Source organism: Ursus americanus, chromosome 10 (genome assembly GCF_024610735.1).
Source record: "Ursus americanus isolate L20-20 chromosome 10, mUrsAme1.1.p, whole genome shotgun sequence".
Taxonomy (NCBI): domain Eukaryota; kingdom Metazoa; phylum Chordata; class Mammalia; order Carnivora; family Ursidae; genus Ursus; species Ursus americanus.
Window position 1 is genome coordinate 32,949,518 of NC_142136.1, and position 20,251 is coordinate 32,969,768.

Consider the following 20,251-nt stretch of genomic DNA (forward strand, 5'->3'; position numbering starts at 1 on the left):
GAAGTAGGTTAGGATCAAACTGGCCTTCCCTGCCATGCTAAAGAATACAGACATTGTCTGCTAGGCAGCGGACCTTTTAAAATGAAATCATGATCCACAGTATGGAGGACAGTTTGGGCTAGAAGAAAGAATTGTGATGGACTGATAACCTTTACTTGCCAAATTTCAAAAATATCAGGCAGTGTAGTACCTTATGTGTTTATGTTCTAAGCCTTGTATTTTTAATGGTGAAATAAAAGCACTGTTCTTTTTTTTTTTTTTAAAGATTTTATTTATTTATTCGACAGAGATACAGCCAGCGAGAGAGGGAACACAAGCAGGGGGAGTGGGAGAGGAAGAAGCAGGCTCCCAGCGGAGGAGCCTGATGCAGGGCTCCATCCCAGAATGCTGGGATCACGCCCTGAGCCGAAGGCAGATGCTTAACGACTGCACTACCCAGGCGCCCCAGCACTGTTCTTTATTAAAAGAATTTAAGTATCAACAAACCTTGAGGAAAACATTTTGGGAGGCAAAGGGACCCTGTAAATCATACTATTTTTCATTTTTTCTATGAAAATGGATGCATCTTACAATCGCTGCTGATGAAGTTTGCACATGTAAATTTGACCTTAAGCTGTTTATATTTTGATTTCAGTTGAATTCTGAGTATGGCTAATCTGCCATAGGTTGAGTTTAATTGCCATTTAAAACATCTCCAAAAAGATTCCAATGGGATTTGGCACATTCAGCATGGTTTGTGTTAGACGCATAGAAATTGAGTTATGCAATAAATGACAAAAATCATTGCCTAAGGTCTAAAAGAATGTGTGCTTAAAACTAAAAAATTTCAAGTGAGAAAAAAGCGCTGTATCATAGTTTAATTGGAAGCATCTCCTACTCTTCTACTCCTTGGTGGTACATAAAATAGTGGATTTTTTTTTTCACATCAATGAAGGCTTAGAAATATGGAAAGAAAGATTGGCTTTGAAGTTTAAAGAGATTTAATTTACTTCTTTTAGGGGTGTGACTGGCAAGTGAGTTTCTCTTTAAAATACCGAGATTGAGGGGCGCCTGGGTGGCACAGCGGTTGAGCGTCTGCCTTCGGCTCAAGGCGTGATCCCGGCGTTCTGGGACCAAGCCCCACATCAGGCTCCTCTGCTAGAAGCCTGCTTCTTCCTCTCCCACTCCCCCTGCTTGTGTTCCCTCTCTCGCTGGCTGTCTCTATCTCTGTCGAATAAATAAATAAAATTAAAAAAAAAAATACCGAGATTGGAAAAAAAACAAAAACAAAAACAAAAAACCCCGAGATGGAGTTGCAGGAATTGTAGGCTACAGACTCCTTCCAAGAGACTGGATACATTGAGGGTGCTGACAGAACACTCCCAGCAGTTGCTCAGGGGGTCAGATAACCCAAAGGACAAAGGCACATGTTTTACTCATCTAGATGCTTCTACTATGTTTGTAGAAATCATGTATCCCAATATCACTGGTATACAGTACAACATACTGGCAAGTATTTCAAAGACTCCATCAAGCAGAAAGTCCTGCCACTTTTTTTCCTTGCCTGTGCATATTAGACACCCTTCCTGTTTGCTTTTCTCAGTCCTAAAACTTTCAAATGCATGTTATGCTTATAGAGGCTTCTGAATTTTTCCTATAGCAAATCCTTTCTCTGATATTCTGGAATACTTCCATATTCTTTTAAATACTTGCTCTTGATAATGAAATGGAAGGAAGGAGATGAGGAAGAAAGGGAGGGACGAAGGGGATAGCACATGCACATACTAAGTAATTTAAACTACAGAGAGGGAACATACACCGAAAAGATCTCTTTCTTCCATCTAGAACTTCAGTGCCCCCTCCACAATGATAATCATCAACAATGAATGATTCTTTTGGTTTTTTATTATTCCAGATATCTCTATGCATACTTTAAGGCCTACATATAGATCTATGTCTGGGTATCCATGTATGTATATGTCTATATTTCCTTGGCAGCAAAATTGAGGGTACAACAAATATTGCTGAAATGTAATCTCTGTTTATAGATATATTTTAAAAAGTAGAATTTTGCCTCTTATTTCTATTTTTATAAATCTACTTAAGTTTGGTGGAGTGGCTAGGTCAATGATCTATCTAATGAACCAACATTTACTTTCTACCTATCATGAGTCAAATACTGTGTTGATCATCAAATCTATGCCTTAAAAAAAAAATCTCATGTGAGTTGGAACAAATTCAAGCAATTCAAAAATGCATAAGGCAAAAATTAGTCCTTCTGTTCTTCCCCACTCCCAATCTCAGAGGTAAGCACTGTTTGCTGTTACAAAGATAAATATGGATGGTCCTGGGAACTCATTTTCTATTCTACTAGAACAAGCTAATAGAGATTATAACCTCCAAAGGCTCCCGTTCCCAGATGACTTAGGCAACTAGATGTTCCTTAACCTTCTCTTCAGACGCATACAGTGTTTTGGTGTGGAGTCCCTCTATCAGATCCCTTTCTGTGGCACACCCAGAGCACCTGTGCCAGGCCTAAGCACACTTTTCTGTGGAAAGAGAACTTGGGGATGGTATATACTCTGTTAATTCTTTGCCTGTAAATTTACTCCAAATGTTTTTCTATTCATATGACAAATACTAGTGGCATTTGTGTGCCCTTGGCATGACAGTTGTATATTATGTAAACTTTTTTCTCTATGCTTAGAAACACAATCCCACCCCCTAGAAAGACACACACACACACACACACACACACACATATACACTCCCATGGCCAAAATAGAGAAATACAATATAAATTATCCTGCAATTTTCCTTTTTAGAAAAAATTTATCCACATAGTTTGGATGTCTTTTAGGGTTAGTACACAGAATTCTACTTTATTCTATCCATGCATCCTATAGCCTCTTTCAAATCTGGCAATCTAAAGTTTTGCAACATATTACCTGGATTCTGCTAAATGCCTCCTAGGTAGAGAATTTCAAGTAACTAAAACCCTGCCATATGGTCACTTGAGATTGTGCATATCCCATTTTCTAGATAAATTTTCTAAAATTAAGTTCTAACAGATAAATCTCTAAGTGAGCTACTAGAAGACAAGGCCTTTGTGAACAAGGCTGTACACATTAAAGGGGCAAGAGCATGCCTCTTTTGTTCATCAGTGGTTGAAGATAGTAGGAGTCTGATAAATATTTACTGAATGGCTAGAAAGAGAAAGAGCAAACACCAAGATTCAAGGTAGCTACGGCACAGCAATTCTGGTGGTAACACGGTATGCTTTATGACACAGCCTACATTTTCTACCCCGCATCAACACTCCTTTTCTTCCCCTTTTTCTTTTTTAAAATTGAGATATAATTGACATACAATATTACATCAGCTTTAGGTATACAACGTAATGTTTTGACACTTGTATACATTTTGAAATGATCATCACAGTAAGTCTAGTTACCAACTGTTACCATAAAAAGTCAAAAAAATTTTTTTCTTCTGTGATGAAAATTTTCAAGACTCACTGTCCTGGCAACCTTCAAATACGCACGACAATACCACTGACTATAGTCACCATGTTGCACACCACATCCCCATGACCTATTCATTTTGTAACTCGGAGTCTACCCCCTGACCTCCTTCACCCATTTTACCCATCCCCATCCCCCTTCTGCTGCCAACCAACACTCTTTTCCATACCCGTGTGTTTTGTTTGTTCATTTGTTTTGTTTTTTTAGATTCCACATATAAGTGAGATCATATGGTATTTGTCTTTCTCTGCCTGATTTATTTCACTTAGCATTATACCCTCTAGCTCCATCCATGTTGTTGCAAATGGCAAGACTGCATCTTTTTTATGGCTGAGTCATATTCCATTGTATACATACCACATCTTCTTTATCCATTTATCCACTGATCAACACTTAGGTTGTTTCTATATCTGGGCTATCATAAGTAATGCTACAGTGAATATTGCACCCCTTTTTGGATTAGTGTTTTCATTTTCTTTGAATAAATACCCTGAAGTGGAATTGCTGGATCATATGGAAGTTCTATTATTATTTTGAATAAACTCCATACTGTTTTCCATAGTGGCTGGACCAATTTACCAACAGTGAATGAGGGTTTCCTTTTTTCTACACCCTGCCAAACTTGTTATTTCTTGTCTTTCTGATTCCAGCCATTCTGACAGGTGTGAGGTGGTATCTCATTGTGGTTTTGATTTGCATTTCCCTGATGATTATTGACGTTGAGCATCTCTTGGTGTGCCTGTAGGCCAGCTGTAAGTCTTCTTTGGAAAAATGTTTATTCAGATCCTCTGCCCAATTTTTAAATTGGGTTTTTAATTTTTTTCCTAGTGTTGAGCTGTAGGAATTCTTTATATATTTTGGATATCAACCTCTTATTGGATATATGATTTCCAAATATTTTCTCTCCCGTGGTTGCCCTTCCATTTTGCTAATGGTTTCCTTTGCTGTGCAGAAACTTTTGGTTTGTAGTCCCACTTGTTTATTTATGCTTTTGGAGTCAGATCCCAAAAAACATCACCAAGACTGGTATCAAGATGCTTACTGCCTATGTCTGAACACTCCATTCTTAATCCATTGGTGGTTTCTTGAGAATTAGATGGCATATAAACACATATAAAAAAGAAAGCCAATAATTTTATTCTCTTTTATACTGAACCAACTAATGAAACCACGGTCTGAAGACGCTGTACATCAAACAATGAAGAACAGTGAAGCCTGAGACACAGGAAACAAAGTGAGCCCAACCCTACAGCTGCCCTCATTCACTGTATGGGAAGAGTTTTCAGGCAATAGTTCAGGAAGGGGGAATCAAAGCAGAGCCTGCCAAACTCCCTGAGTTAAGGATCTGCAGAAGTAGAAACCAAGTTGGCTATAGTTATTATGGCAGAGTACTGAAGAAAAGAGCTACACAGAGACAAAACTCTGAAAATTTACAGACGTTTCCCCTTGAGTATGCACACGGGCACTGAATAGTGTATGTGTGTAAAGAAATTACCAGAGACTGAGATAGAACCACTGAAAGTATTAGAAAGAACAATCTCTGAAGATCACATGGGCCAGGAATTTACCTATTGCCACCAGCCAAAGTAGAAAACTTAATAGTTCATAGGACATGGGGTAGAATATTCAAAAGGCTTCGGTTTCAGTAGTGGAGGGAAAAAGTAACCTTAGGATGAAACCTTCTTTGCTTATAAAAGCTAAAAGCAGTACTTGAAAGAACCAAACCTTTCCCCAGAAATGTAACCATGTCTGAGAAGAAAGCTAACAAAAACTTACAGTAATTAAAAAATATTTAGCAGTAAGGTAAAATTCACATCTGGTGTCCAATAAAAAATTAGTAAGCATGTGAAAACAAAGGACAATATGATACATAAGGAGATAGATCAATTTAATTGAAACCAATCAAAAAGTGGCACAATAATAAAATTAGTAGTAAGAATGTCAAAATAGCTATTGAAACTGTATTTCATATGCTCAAGAAAATAAAGTTTGAAAAGGTTAAGTAGACCTGGAAGATACAAAGGAGACCTCAAATTGAACTAGAAATGATAACTACAATATCTGAGATGTAAACCTTACTAGAGTGGATTATCAGCAGATAATACACCGGAGAAGAAAAGATTAGTGGACTTGAAGACTTACTAAGAGAAATTATTCAAAAGCAAAGGCAGAAGAAGACTGAAAACAATGAAAAGAAGAACATTTGTTCTGTTGTAGGGTAACGTCAAGCAGTATAATACATGTCTAATGGAGTCTCCAAAGGAAAGAGAGGGTAGGACAGAAACATACATGAAGACATTAAGGCTGAAAAATTTCCAAATCTGATGATCTTACATATGTAAGAGGTTTGACAAAACCCAAGCACGGTAAACATGAAGAAAACCACAATAAGCCACATCACAAATTGCTTAAAGCTAGTAAAAAAAAAAAAAAAAAGAAAAGAAAAGAAAAAAGGAAAGAAAATCTTAAAAAGGAAAGAAAATCTTAAAAGCTTCTAGAGAAATAAAACACATTACCTAGAGAGGCACAAAGATAAAGATGACAGCATATTCTTGGCAGAACAATGCAAACTAGAAGAGAGTGGAGCAACATCTTTCAAGTACTGAAAAAGAGAGAGGAAAAAAGAGTCAACCTTTAAATTTCTACCCTGGGGGAAATTCTCTTTGTAAAACAAACATGAACTCAGCAATCCCCCCCCCCCCCCAGGTGTTCACTCCACAGAACTGAAAGAGGTAGTTAAACATAATGTTGTACTTGAATATTCATAGCAGCACTATTCAAAACAATCAAAAGGTGGAAATAACCCAAATGTCCATCAACAGATGAACGGATAAATGAGGTAGGATGCATCTGTACAATGGAATATTATTTGGTCATAAAAAGGAATGAAGTACTGATAGATGGTATAACAGGAATGAATCTTGAAAACATGATGCTAAGTGAAAGCAGCCAGATACAAAAGGTCACATATTGCATGATTCCATTTATATGAACAGGCAAATTCACAGAGACAGAAAGCACACAGTGATTGGCAGGGATTGGGGGGGCGGGGGAGAATGGGGAATGACTGCTTAATGGGTAGAGTTTCCTTCTGGGTAATGAAAACGTTCTATAACTAGATAGTGGTGACAGCAGTACAATATTGTAAACACACCAAAAACCACTGAATTGTACAAGTTGTGAATTTTATGTTATGTGAATTTTCTGTCATAAGAGAGTGAACCCTTAAATGTGTGCTTCCAGTTTTTTTTTTGGCCTTAGTAACATAACTGTCAGTAATATATTTTACATTCTTAAATTTAAAACATATCTTAAATTCTGTTAAGAACTGTAAGAAATGTAAAAGCAAAAGCTAAAAAGAGGTGAAATAACTTTTTGCAAAATACAGAAGCAGAAAGATGTCATCACCTGCAGACCTATTCTATAGCACTTAAAGAAGTGCATCCACCAGAAACCGTATGATACCAGATGGAGATTTAGACCTAGACAAAGGAATTAAGAATACCACGCATGGTAACTATTTGGTTAAATACAGTATCTTTTCCTCATATAATTGTATCTCTTTAAAAATTTGTCAATTGCTGGGGTACCTGGGAGGCTCAATCTGTTAAATGTCCAACTCTTGATTTCAGCTCAAGTCATGATCTCGGGGTCATGAGACTGAGCCCCGCAGAGCTCTCCATGCTCAGGAGGGAGTCTGCTTAAGATTCTCTCTCCCTTTCCTTCTGTCCCTCCCCACTGTGTGTGCTCTCTCTCCCTCTTTAAAAATAAATAAATCTTTAAAAAATTGGCAATTGCCTAAATAAAAATAATAGCAATGTAGTGTGGGGTTTCTACATGTATAAGTAAAATATATGACAAAAGGAGCACAAAAGGCTAAGAGGGAACAAATGGAAGTATACCATTTTAAGGCTTTTTACTATATACAAAGTAGCAGAACCTCACATGAAACAAGATAGTGATGTTAAAGATGTATACTATAGTCTAAAGAAACTACCGTAAAAACACAGAGTTAAAGCTAATAAACCAATAGTGAGATAACATAAAATTATAAAACATATTCCGCTAATCCAAAAAAAGTCAGGAAAAAAAAGAAGGGAAAAAAGAAGAGATGGGACAAATAAAAAACAAATATCAAGATGACAGACTTAACAATAAACACACTAAATGTAAGTGTTCTGAAAACTCCAGGGGCGCGTGGGTGGCTCAGTCGGTTAAGCATCTGCCTTCAGCTCAGGTCATGATACCAGTGTTCTAGAACTGAGTCCTGTGTTGGACTCCCTGCTCAGCGGGGAGCCTGTTTCTCCCTCTCCCTCTGCTGCTCCTCGCCCTGCTTTTGCTCTCTCACTCTCACTCTCTCTCAAATAAATAAATAAGTAAATAAATAAAATCTCTTTAAAAATGTTCTAAAAACTCCAATTAAAGTCCTATTTTGTTAGACGGGATAAAAAGTAAGATAAAACTATATATGATGCCTATAAAACAATTATAAAGACATAAAGAAGTTAAAAGTAGAAGGATGGAAAAACATGACTATATTAAGACTAGTCAAAAGATGTGAAACTTTTACACCAAAGAATAAAAAATGAGTAAGAGAAATTAAAGATCCAAATAAATGCCAGGATGAGGTGGATTAATGAGCCATAATATTCAATGTTATTAAGATTTCAATTTTCTGGTGCACCTCGGTTAGCTCAGTTGGTTAAGCATCAGACTCCATTTCTGCTCAGGTCATGATCTCAGGGTCCTGGGATCAGGCCAAGTCAGGCTCCTTGCTCAGTGTGGAGTCTGTTTGTCGCTCTCCCTCTTCTCCTCCCCTGCTCTCACACTCTAAATAAATAAATATTTTAAAAAGCTATTTTATCTATCTATCTATCTATCTATCTATCTATCTATCTATCTATCTATCTATATCATCTATCTATCCAGGAGAGAAAGAGAAAGGGCATGTAAGTGAGCTGGGGGACAGAAAGAGGGAGACAGAATCTTTAAGCAGACTCCCCGCTGAGTGCAGAGCCTGATGTGGGGCTTGATCCCATGACCCATGAGTTCATGACCTGAGCCAAAATCAAAATTCATATATTTAACCAACTGAGCCATCTGGGTCCCCCTAAACCTTAAAAAAAAAAAAAAAATTGATCTTTTAAAAAAAAAATTTCAATTTTTCCCTCTTGATCTATAGATTCAATGCAATCCCAATCAAAATCACAGCAGCTTTTTTTTTTTTTTTTAAGATTATTTATTCATTTGACAGAGAGACAGTCAGTGAGAGAGGGAACACAGCAGGGGGAGTGGGAGAGGAAGAAGCAAGCTCCTAGTGGAGGAGCCTGATGTGGGGCTCGATCCCAGAACTCTGGGATCACGCCCTGAGCAGAAGGCAGACGCTTAACGACTGTGCCACCCAGGCGCCCCCACAGCAGCTTTTTAAAAAAAAAATTTTTTTTGTAGAAATGATTACAGAATTCATACAGATGCAAAGGACACAAAATAGCCAAATTTGAAAATGAGTAGAGTTGGAGGACCAACAGTATCTAATTTCAAGACATTATAAAGTTTCAGTAATCAAGAGAGTGTAGTATTGGCATAAACAAATTAGATAACTGGAAAGAGAGAGTCCAGAAACAGACTCACACATTTATGGTTGATTTTCAACAAGGTCTTTTCAACAAACGATGTGAGAATAATTTGATTTCAATACGCAAATAAATGAATTTCAATCAATACCTTGCACACAATACACAAATTAAAAATGGATTACAGACTTGAAACTATAAAACATCAAGACAAAAACCCTGTGACTCTGGGTCAGGCAAAGAATTTTAGATACAACACTAAACATGAAACCCATAGAAGAACAAACTGATAAAGTGGATTTGATAAAAACTGCTCTTCAAACACTGCTAAAAGATGGAGAAACAAGCTACAGAGTGGGAGAAAATACTTGCAAATCATATATCTGATAAGGGACTTGTATCTAGAATATCTAAATAATACTCAAAACTCAATTATAGGAGAACAATGTGAGAAAATTGGCAAAAATTTTGAAGACACTTCCCCCAGTAAGAAGAGCAGAGGGCAAAGAAGTACACGAAAAGATGCTCAATAGCATTAGTCATTGGGAATTGCAAATTAAAACCATAATGAGAGACCACTGTATACCCATTAGACTGGCTAAAATTAAAAACATTGGCTGTACCAAGTTTTCACAAGGTGGTAGAAGAACTAGAACTTTCATACACTGCTGGTGGAAATGCAAAATGGCACAGACATTCAGAAAAGTTAGGCAGTTTTCCAAATGTTAAGTAGACACCTAACCATATGCATATGATCCACCTACTCCACTCCCAGGTATTTACCCAAAAGAAACAAAAAGCATCTGTTCATAAAAGGACTGTACATGGATATTCAGATCAGCTCGACTTGTAACAGGCAAAAACTGCACACTACCCAAATGTCCATCAACGGGTGAATGAATGAACAACAGTGGTATATCCATAAATGGAATGTGCCTCAACAATGAAAAGGAAATAACTATGGATGAAACTTGAAATAATTATGCAGAGTGAAAGAAGTCAGATAAAAAATGAGTGTGTATATATATATTGCATGATTCCATTTATGTAGAATGTAAAACATGGCCAATCTATGGTGACAGAATGCAAATCAGTGGTTGCTTGAGGACTATGATGGGATAGGAAAGGTTGGGAGAGATTCCAAAGGGGCAAAAGGAAACTTTTGGGGTGAAGTATATGTCATTATCTTCATTTTGGTGATGATTTCATAGGTATACAATATGTGCCAAAAGTTATCATACTGTACACTTTAAATATGTGCAGCTTACTGTATGTCAATTATACTTTAATAAAGCTACTATAAAAGGAATATTTCTTTTTTGAATATTTTTTAGCATTTTCATTTTGGCACTTCATGTATATTTAATTTCAGATACATTCTCAATAATATATATAACTCAATGGTTATAACTTCAGTTATTTGTTTCACCTGCATATTATTCTTAAAACTCCAAGCTAGTTTATTTTTTATTTCTTAAAGATATTTATTTATTTATTTATTTATTTATTTATTTATTTATTTATTTAGAGTGCATGAGCGGGGGGCGGGGGTACAGAGGGAGAAGGAGAGAGAATCTGAAGTAGACTCTATACTGAGCACTTGGGGCTTGATCTCACCACCCTGAGATAATGACCTGAGCCGAAATCAAGAGTTGGATGCTTAACTGACTGAGCCATCCGGGAGGCCCTCAAAACTCCAAGCTAGTTTAAACAAACTACTTAAAGACTGTAGATACTGAGAGAATTTCTTTCTCTATTTTTTTCACCATGTATCATGAATAGTCAGCTTTTAAAGAAACATTCTAATACTGTCATCTTTCAGCTAGTTTATATAATCATTTTCAATTTAAGCAACACAATTTTTGTTAGGTAGAAAACAGTTAAATCCATAGAATATTTCAAATTATTAATACTTTATTTTTAATCTTAAGGGAAAGGTTATATACTATTATAGCCACAAAAATTTTAATATAAGGTTACTGATTCTTTCTCCCAATGTCTTATGAAAAATTTTCAAACATACACAAAAGTACAGAACTGAATAATAAACCCGTATGTAACCTTTAGCCAGCTTCAAACATGATCAATATTTTGAAATTTTTCTTTTATCTACGAGCCCTTCCCCCAGTTTTTATGGGCTATTTAAAAGCAAATTTGAGGCATTGTACCAGTTCATGTCACATATATTTCAGTATTTATTTATTTATTCTTAAAGATTTTATTTATTTATTTGATACAGAAAGTAAGAGCGTGCGTGAGCAGGGGGAGGGGCAGAGAAGCAGGCTCCCTGCTGAGCAGGGAGCCCAATGCAGGGCTCCTCCAGGGACTGAAGGATCATGACCTGAGCTGAAGGCAGACCCTTAACCAACTGAGCCACCCAGGTGCCCCTATATTTTAGTTTTTAAATCTTTTTCTCAATGTAAGCCAAAAGCTTATTTTAAAATTGTTTCATAAAAAGCTAAAAAGTTACTTATACTTCATTATAAGAAGTATATAATTTAATTTCTTACATTTCACCCGTACAATTTGTATGTGGCTGTGTGCCATTTAGAAACTATTTCAAAGCAAAAGAAATTCCTATTTCAGTTAACTGATGTTTTTAGGAAGGTGGTTTTATTTTTTTTTTAAGTAATATGACACACATACACACACATATCCAACACAAGTATGCATGTAGTTTAGTTTTTTTAGAAATACTTTTGATAGGTCATTCTGAAGTTAAAAGAAACATGAGGGATCTATAAAATATCAGCAATCTAATGTTTCTTTAACTTCACATTTGTTTCTTTAATCATTTATTTATTTATCCTTCCATGGTGTGCTGGAGCTGGCTTCCCGCAGTTTGTGGTGGCAAACTGGTAAATTTTTAGGAATTTTGTGAGCCGGATGTTAAACACAACCATTATTAAAAATAATTTAAATGTACAATAAAATCAATTTTATTTAAAAAAGAGAATATTCAAACTCACTGATTTTTAATTATTTTACTATTAGCTATGCTCTTGAGTTTATCCATGTCTACTGTATCTGTGTGGTGGAAACTATGTAAGGTGTATTACTGCGCATCTTTACTCTGTGTTCAGTAACATGATGTTGGCAGTTCAGAGTTAGTCACGGGGGGGATATTTATCCCACAGACACAAGCAAATCCTACCAATCAGAGCTGTCTCTCACGCTCCTGCCTGGAGGGTTGGTGGTGAACACCCACCAGCACCACACTGCTTCCATCCTGAGCGTAACTACATGTCGGGCACTGGAGTGATATGAAATATTTCTGATCTTTTGGAATTTGAGCATAAAAATCCTCATGTCACATTATTAAAAGTACTTTAATGGAGGGCACTATAAAGGTAAATAGGAAGGGGCTCTTCAGAAAACAAAGAATACATGATATATATTAATAATTTTTAATACATGTCTTTAAAAATCCCTTTATTATAAGATCCAAGTTTTAAAATATTAACATAAAACAAGTTGTTATGCAAGGCGCCTGGGTGGCTCAGTTGGCTGAGCGTCTGCCTTTGGCTCAGGTCATGATCCTGCAGGGCCAGGATGGAGTCCCACATTGGGATCCCTGCTTGGCAGGGAATCTGCTTCTCCCTCTGACACTCCCCCCTCTCGTGCTCTCTCTCTCTGTCTCTCAAATAAATAAATAAAATCTAAAAAAAAAAAAGCTGTTTTGCTGAAACTCAGGAAATAAAAGGAATCCTAATGAGTTGGCATCTTTGGTTTTAATCATTTTATTACTTGAATTTCAGAAGTGCAGAAAAATGTAATTAAATGTTAATAAAAGAATTAAAAACACCATGTAAAATATATATGTTTTTTAAATGATGTAATATAAGGCTGAAGAAAATAAGAAATATGAACCTGATTTTTATTTTTTTTTTAAAGATTTTTATTTCTTTGACAGAGAAAGAGAGACAGCCAGCAAGAGAGGGAACACAGGCAGGGGGAGTGGGAGAGGAAGAAGCAGGCTCCCAGCGGAGGAGCCTGATGTGGGGCTCGATCCCAGGACTCTGGGATCACGCCCTGAGCCGAAGGCAGATGCTTAACGACTGAGCCACCTAGGCGCCCCTATGACTCTGATTTTTAAAAGATAATTTGGGAACTATCATGCACCAAATAATATGAGAGCTTGAGAATACCAAGTTAAGTATGTTTAATAGAAAAGCAATTTTTCATCAAAAAAGTCAAAAAGCAAACTTATTTTAAAAATGAGGTTTTAAACAAATGGTTACCAGAGGGGAGGTGGGTAGGAGGATGGGTGAAATAAGTGATGGGCATTAAGAGTACACTTACCATGATGAGCAGTGAGTAATATACGAAATTATTGTATCACTATATTGTACACCTAAAACTAATATAACACTGTATGTTAACAATGCTGGAATTAAAATAAAATTTTTTAAAAAATGAGGTTTTATTTAAAAACTCAAAATGCCACCTGAAATTGCCAAACTTGTTTTGTCAGTTGATATTCTCAGAAATCAAAGCTTTGCCTGTCTAGTCTGCATTTATATTTAGTCTGGGCATTTAATCTCTTTTTTTGATCTTAGTTTTGCCATACACTATGAGTCGTTTTATAAAGCTTTAACATTAAGTTAGTTTCGTAAGTTGTAAAATCATTTTGTACTAGCAAACAGCTTATTTTAAAACCGTTCAGAAAATATACAAAGGAGTGACAAAGAATTAAAATGAACACTGTGATTCTTTATATGTGTTTCTTTTGTTTAAGTTATTTACCTCTTGTGAAAGCTGTGTTACTTGCTCCTTTTGATGTTCCAGGTCTTTTAAAACCAATGAGTTTTGTTTTTCTAACTGAAGCACTCTTCTTGCCAAGTGGACACTAGGTGAGTGAAATAAGAAAATTAATGCTTAAAAAAGATGAATGCTTTCTAAAATATTAACAATGTGTTTGTATGCCTGAAAACTGACTTACCGTTTCCTAGTAATACTTAAATATTTACAGAAAAAATATGGAGTCAAATATTTTCAGGTGGTAACAGTGGAAGACCAATATCCCAACAGCTCAGAATTCTGAAAGTAACATTAAAATCTCCATAATAATATAACTGTGATATATTGATTACTGCAGTAATGGTTTCTAGCCCTTGCTATAAAAGTATGAGAGTTACATTATACTTGTTTGAAAAGACCACAAGATAGCAATTTACAGCTTTTCTCCACTTTTATAAAAATTTCCCATTTACAAACAAATCAGGCAATTAGTTGAAACAATAATAAGCCTGCACTTTGAAAAGCTTCAGTGTTTACCTCAGACAACAAAATGCATTTTATAATACAAAAAACAACTGAACAGATTTTCTATTGAAAGTAGAGATGGAAAAGATGCATGAAAAGTGGGCAATGTCTATGGTAAAGGCATATTCCGTACTAAAAGATCACCCTTTGACCATCACATGATGATCACAACTTGTACTGAGTGTAACCTTCAGTATTTAACATCACATTAAATGTGAAATGCCCCAATTCCACTTTTAAGACACAATAAAAAAAGGTTCAACTATAAAATCATTTCTCCTACCTACTAGGGAAAAAAACATGGTATAATTCTTTAAAGAACTGCTAATAATGTTGGGAAGACATGTTTTTCCACAGACCTTCTCTGTGACTCCAAAAAACTAAAAATTTCCTATTTATATTTTCATGTTTGAAGGAGTTAATTACTGAATTGCAAAATCTGTGGAATCTGAGAAGACGAGATGTTACATAATGACATGCAGCAAAATATTTTCACTTTAAATAAAATTATTTTATTTATTTACGGAACAGGAACAATTCCATTATATTTTAAATATTTCCTAACATTGGATAAAGGAATGCAGACAAAACTCTGAAAATAATGCTAAACATCATCCTACACAACCATTTCTAAGAACTTGTTATCCCAAATGAAAAAGAGGAGTTCTGGTAAAAGTTTATATAGTGAATTGTGCAGCTTGTTTACATATGCTCATATCTAAGTTTCGACTGGCATAAGATTTTGCCTTAATAATCAGTTGCAGTTAGAGGTGGAAAAGACATAGTCCTTATTTTTTGAAATTGTTTTTTATAAAAAACAGCTTTAATGATATAGAATTTTATTGCTATGTAATTTATATACCACAAAGTCCACCCATTTGAAGTGTCCAAATAAGTGGTTTTTAGTATGTTTAGAATTATGTAACTAATACTCTAATTTTAGAATATTTTCATTACAAAAAAAAATCCTTCCCCATTAACATTGTTCCCCATCCTACTGCCCAGCTGTAGGGAACCACTTACCTACTTTCTTCTTCTAGAGATTTTTATATTTATAGTTATGGCTACCCCATTTTCTCTCTCTCAATCTAAAATATGCTAAGTTCTCTCAAATTTGACCCTAAAATAAGATCTCTACAAATAAGTCTTAACACTAATTTTATTTTATGTTTACAGTTTTAATCTGTTAGATTTATTATGTTTGCAAATATCAGTATTTCATATCATTAACTGTTTTTTATGAAGTTAATATAAAATCCTTTAAGTTATCTTCATTCATATTTTCATTTTTTTTCTCATCCTTCATATACGTTAGAATAAGTCTCTTCATCTTTCTGTCTTTCACAGAACTCAGCACGAGGGTCCTTCGTACATGGTAACTTCTCAGGAATGTATGTTGAAGGTACAGACCGTGAGGTGTAATGCTCAGTATGGAACAATGAACACAATCAAACGCTATTACACAGAAAACAGTTGCGGATGATACGAAATGGAAGAAAAGGGATGCAAGAAAATAATAAGATGCAAAGGTCACCCATTACCAACATTTTGAGGAAGATAATGACTTGAAGACAACATGTTTAAAAAAAGTAAGTAGCTCATTTGGTTTGGGTGATTTTGTTTTGTTTGGAAACTGCATAATGCTCTTATGCAGATATGGTGTGATATCACTTATCAACGCAAAATAGCATATGACATAAAGTAGTGAATTCAAGAAATTCTTGGTATGCTGGTGCTTATGTCCTAATACCAGGGCTACCTCCTTCTACCAAGAATTGCCCTGATTTTAGTTGAGGATTCTAAGGGAGGAAAATCAACTCTAAATAGAAGGAAGTTATCTTATGATACCTTGAAGTGCTTTAATGTGTTTTACGGTGTTGTAATTACTAGCATATAGAGCCATTTTATTGAGAAAAACTTTGAAGGAACTGATGCTTACAGAAATGACTGTGACTTTTACTGTGAATGTTGACCTCATTTATGATACATAATGCTTATAATGTAGAAGAAATTGTCATATAATTGGTCTCCAAGTGAAGCACTGATCACATTTAAAACATTTACTTTTACTCCTAAAGTCATTATAAAGACAGTAGAACACATCTCTTCATAGACATTTCAAAAATGGTATTAAGATTCTCAGGTTGCCCTAAATGACCCATTTAGCCCATGGATTATAGATGTTACAGAAGGAAAAAAAAAAAAAAGGAAAAAAGGAAGAAGAAAAAGAATAAAAAATATTGAGAAATCTAGAACACACAGGAAAAACAGGACATATAACTTTCATCATAATCATACTTGCAATTAAACAAAAATGATTATAATATTAGCTTTTTTATCTTCATCATAATTATCAATGACTTTGGAAAAGCAGGTTGAATTAGAAGAAACATTAATTCATTCATTAAGACATTCAAGAACATGCTCTTTTAACAAAATTTATAAAAAGCCTGTAATCTATATGGGCACTGGGAATACACAGTTTCTACCTGGAGGACCTACTAGTCTGCTGAGGAAGATGGGCAAATAAATTACCATAGTGTGCTAAATGCTAAGAAGGGGCACACTGAGGGCTGAAAACTAGTACTGACTCATCTGGTGAGGAAGCAGAGAAACAGCATTCCAGGCAGAGGGAAAAGCATAATAGGTAAAGGATGATGTGTGGGGGTGTGGTATGGATTGATAAAACACATGGCACGTGGTGAGAGCTGAAGCTAGAGAGACAAAGGCAGGGATATATGATGAAAAGTCTTAAATGTTAAGCTGAGTTTGGATTTTATCCGTAAATTGGTTAGGCATGACATGATCAGATTTGTACTTGAGAGAGTTCTCTGTCAACACTGTGGAGAAGGAAGAAGACTTGAGCCAATTATAAAGTTAAGATCACAGTCTAGACTGGTGGTCTCCAAAAGCAATTATGTGCAAAATAATCCATTGAAGTGTGGGAAATTTTACTTACATTTATTTTAATATTAAGTGTCTTTAAAGTTTTATTATTTTTTTAAAGATTTTATTTATTTATTTGACAGAGACAGAGAGGGGGGGGAGAAAGAGAGTAAGCACAAGCAGGCTCTCCGCCGAGCAGGGAGCCCAATGTGGGGCTTGATCCCAGACCCTAGGATTGTGTCCTGAGCCAAAGGCAGACACTTAACTGACTGAGCCACCTAGGAGACCCAAGTGTCTTTAAAATTTTAATTTTCTATGTAGGTTTTATATTTTAATGTATATAATATGTTATTCATATGATAGTACATGTATGCAATTGATAAATAAATACATGTACATGTACTGGTAGGTGAATGTTCAATTTTTTTCCCCAATCAGGAGTCATATCAAAAAGTCTAGAGACCAATGGTCTGGGCCACTTTTGTCCAACAGAAACATAATGCAAGCCCCATATGTAATTTAAAAATTTTTAGGAGCCACATTAAAAATATTACAAAACTCTTACCTCACATGATATCAAAAATTAACTCAAAATGGATCAGACTTAAATGTAAAAACTAGGATATTAACTCTTAGAAGAAAACACAGGAGTAAATCTTCCTGACCTTGGATTTGGCAAAGGATTCTCAGATATGGCACCAAAAGCACAAGCAACAAATGAAAAATTAGATAAACTGCACTGCATCAAAATTAAACTATTTTGTGCTTCAAAAGACACCCTCAAGAAAGCAAAAAAAAAAAAAAAAAAAAAAAAAAAAACCACATGAAACAGAAGAGAACATTCCAAAATATGTATCTGATAAGGGACTTGTATCCAGAAAATATAAAGAACTCTTTTTTTTTTTAAGATTTTATTTATTTATTTATTTGAGAGAGAACGAGAGAGCACAAGCAGGGGTAGGGGAGAGGAAGAGGGAGTGGGAGAAGCAGGCTCCTTGCTGAGCAGGAAGCCTGATGTGGGACCACCCTAGGACCCTGGGATCATAACCTGAGCTCAAGGCAAATGCTTAATTGACTGAGCCACCCAGGTGCCCCTAAAGAACTCTTATAACTCAATAATAAAAAGACAATCCAATTACATCATTCATAACAGTGCCTTATGCTGTAGAAAGTTCTAAATAATTACATAAATATATCTTTGCACTCCTTGTACTGCCATGTCCTCAGAAAGCATAATGATAGGGTCAACACATGTGTATTACAGACTTTCAGACATTCCTCTTGAAAGGTTGGTACAAATTTATTTTTATTTTTTTTAAAGATTTTATTTATTTATTTAACAGAGATAGAGACAGCCAGCGAGAGAGGGAACAGAAGCAGGGGAGTGGGAGAGGAAGAAGCAGGCTCCCAGTAGAGGAGCCTGATGTGGGGCTCGAACCCAGAACGCCGGGATCACGCCCTGAGCCGGAGGCAGACGCTTAACTGCTGTGCCGCCACCCAGGCGCCCCAAGGTTGGTACAAATTTAAATTCTCATGAACTAGAATAAAAAGTTCTCCAAGGAGTAGGATTTTTAATTATTTTGTTCTCGAATGTAGTCAAAGTACGTTGAATAATAGCTGGTACAAAGGAGGTGGTCGGTAATAAACTGTTGAATGACTGAACTTTATATAAGGCTTCCTGTTTCTTCATACCCTAGCTCACAATGGGCATAATCAATCTTCAAAAGTTTTGCTAATAACCTTTTATAAACAATAGAATCTTTAAATTTCTTCGTTTATGAGGTTAAACATCTTTTCATATGTCTGTCAGACATTTGTATTTCTTATTTAATGAAGTGATGTTTATGTCCTTTTCTCATCCACTTCAAATCTTACCTACATGATTAATTCTACTCTAAATTATTTAAAAATATCAAGGCCTTCTGTAATCTCAACTGAACCAACCTTATTTTCCATTAATGTCTACTCTACTTAATGTCCCATAAACATGTTTTGTATTTTCCTTCCACTATACCTCTGTTGGTCCCCCCAGTCTGAGGAAGGCAGGTTATTTCCTTGCTTGACAGATTCAACTTTTTTTTTTTTTTTTTTTGAAGTAGGCTCCATGTCCAGCATGGAGCCCAACGTGGGGTTCAAACTCAGGACCCTGAGATCAAGACCTGAGCTGAGATCAAGAGTCAGACGCCTAACTGAGCCACTCAGGTGAACCAGACCTAACTTTTTTTTAAAGTCTCCCTTCAAGTTTCACTTCCTCTATTTCTGACCATGCTAGTCTTCACTGATCTCTACTGCGCTGATCGACATAGCCTAGCACACATTATGGCATTAAATTATATATTTTTCGATGTTTCTCGATATTCTTTCATATGTGTTAATCTTTTCTTTCCCAACAGATGCAACTTACGTGAAGACACGGTCTTACCCCCTGTGGTGTGTGCTAAACAGAGTAGACACTTAATAAATCGTTCTTGATTGATTTTGTTGTAAGTGAATTTTGTTCAGATGAACACACTGGTAGAAGCCATATTCTTAGGTTGCAGAGTTTCAATATTAAAGCAGGACTAATGCTCAGCATCTAAGCACTGAACTTGTGACAGAAATGTGCATAAACTTAGTAAAAGAAAACAAATACTACAGATACCAATTCATCTCTTTTATACTTCAACCTCCTATATCTTCGAATATGGCATATTGTTGTGGCGCGTGATTTGGTGTAATAAGTGGATTCTGTGTAGAAATCTGGAGTGTTAAAAATGGGAAGAAATTCACTTTAACTGAAATTCAAAGAAAAACAAATGAAGAATTTCTCATCTATATAGCTGAGTTTATGTCTCTTTAAGCACAATGCACACAGAATGAAAACAAGTACGTCCAAGTTCTTTAAAAAGAGTAACTATGGATACAGTCAGGAAAAATGACTCCTGCTAAAAGTTATTATTTTTTTCGTACAGAATGTACTAAATTCAAGAAAGCATTGCTTTTACAGGCTGTTGCGACGCTAACATAGGTACAACTTAACCATAC

At 35.6% G+C, this 20,251-nt stretch overlaps 1 protein-coding gene across 5 annotated transcripts in view; it reads right to left on the reverse strand.

Annotated features, from left to right (window-relative positions):
• PIBF1 (progesterone immunomodulatory binding factor 1) overlaps window positions 1-20,251 on the reverse strand; it is a 197,859-nt gene that overhangs the window by 48,093 nt on the left and 129,515 nt on the right. For 3 of the 5 annotated variants that reach the window (XM_045810903.2, XM_087865098.1, XM_045810904.2), the window contains exon 14: window positions 13,823-13,925. In XM_045810903.2, coding sequence (XP_045666859.1) covers window positions 13,823-13,925 — 103 coding nt within the window. Of the gene's footprint in view, window positions 1-6,019; window positions 6,106-13,822; window positions 13,926-20,251 lie in introns of all 5 variants that reach the window. The other 2 variants (XR_015725925.1, XR_006782073.2) reach the window with 1 other exon arrangement.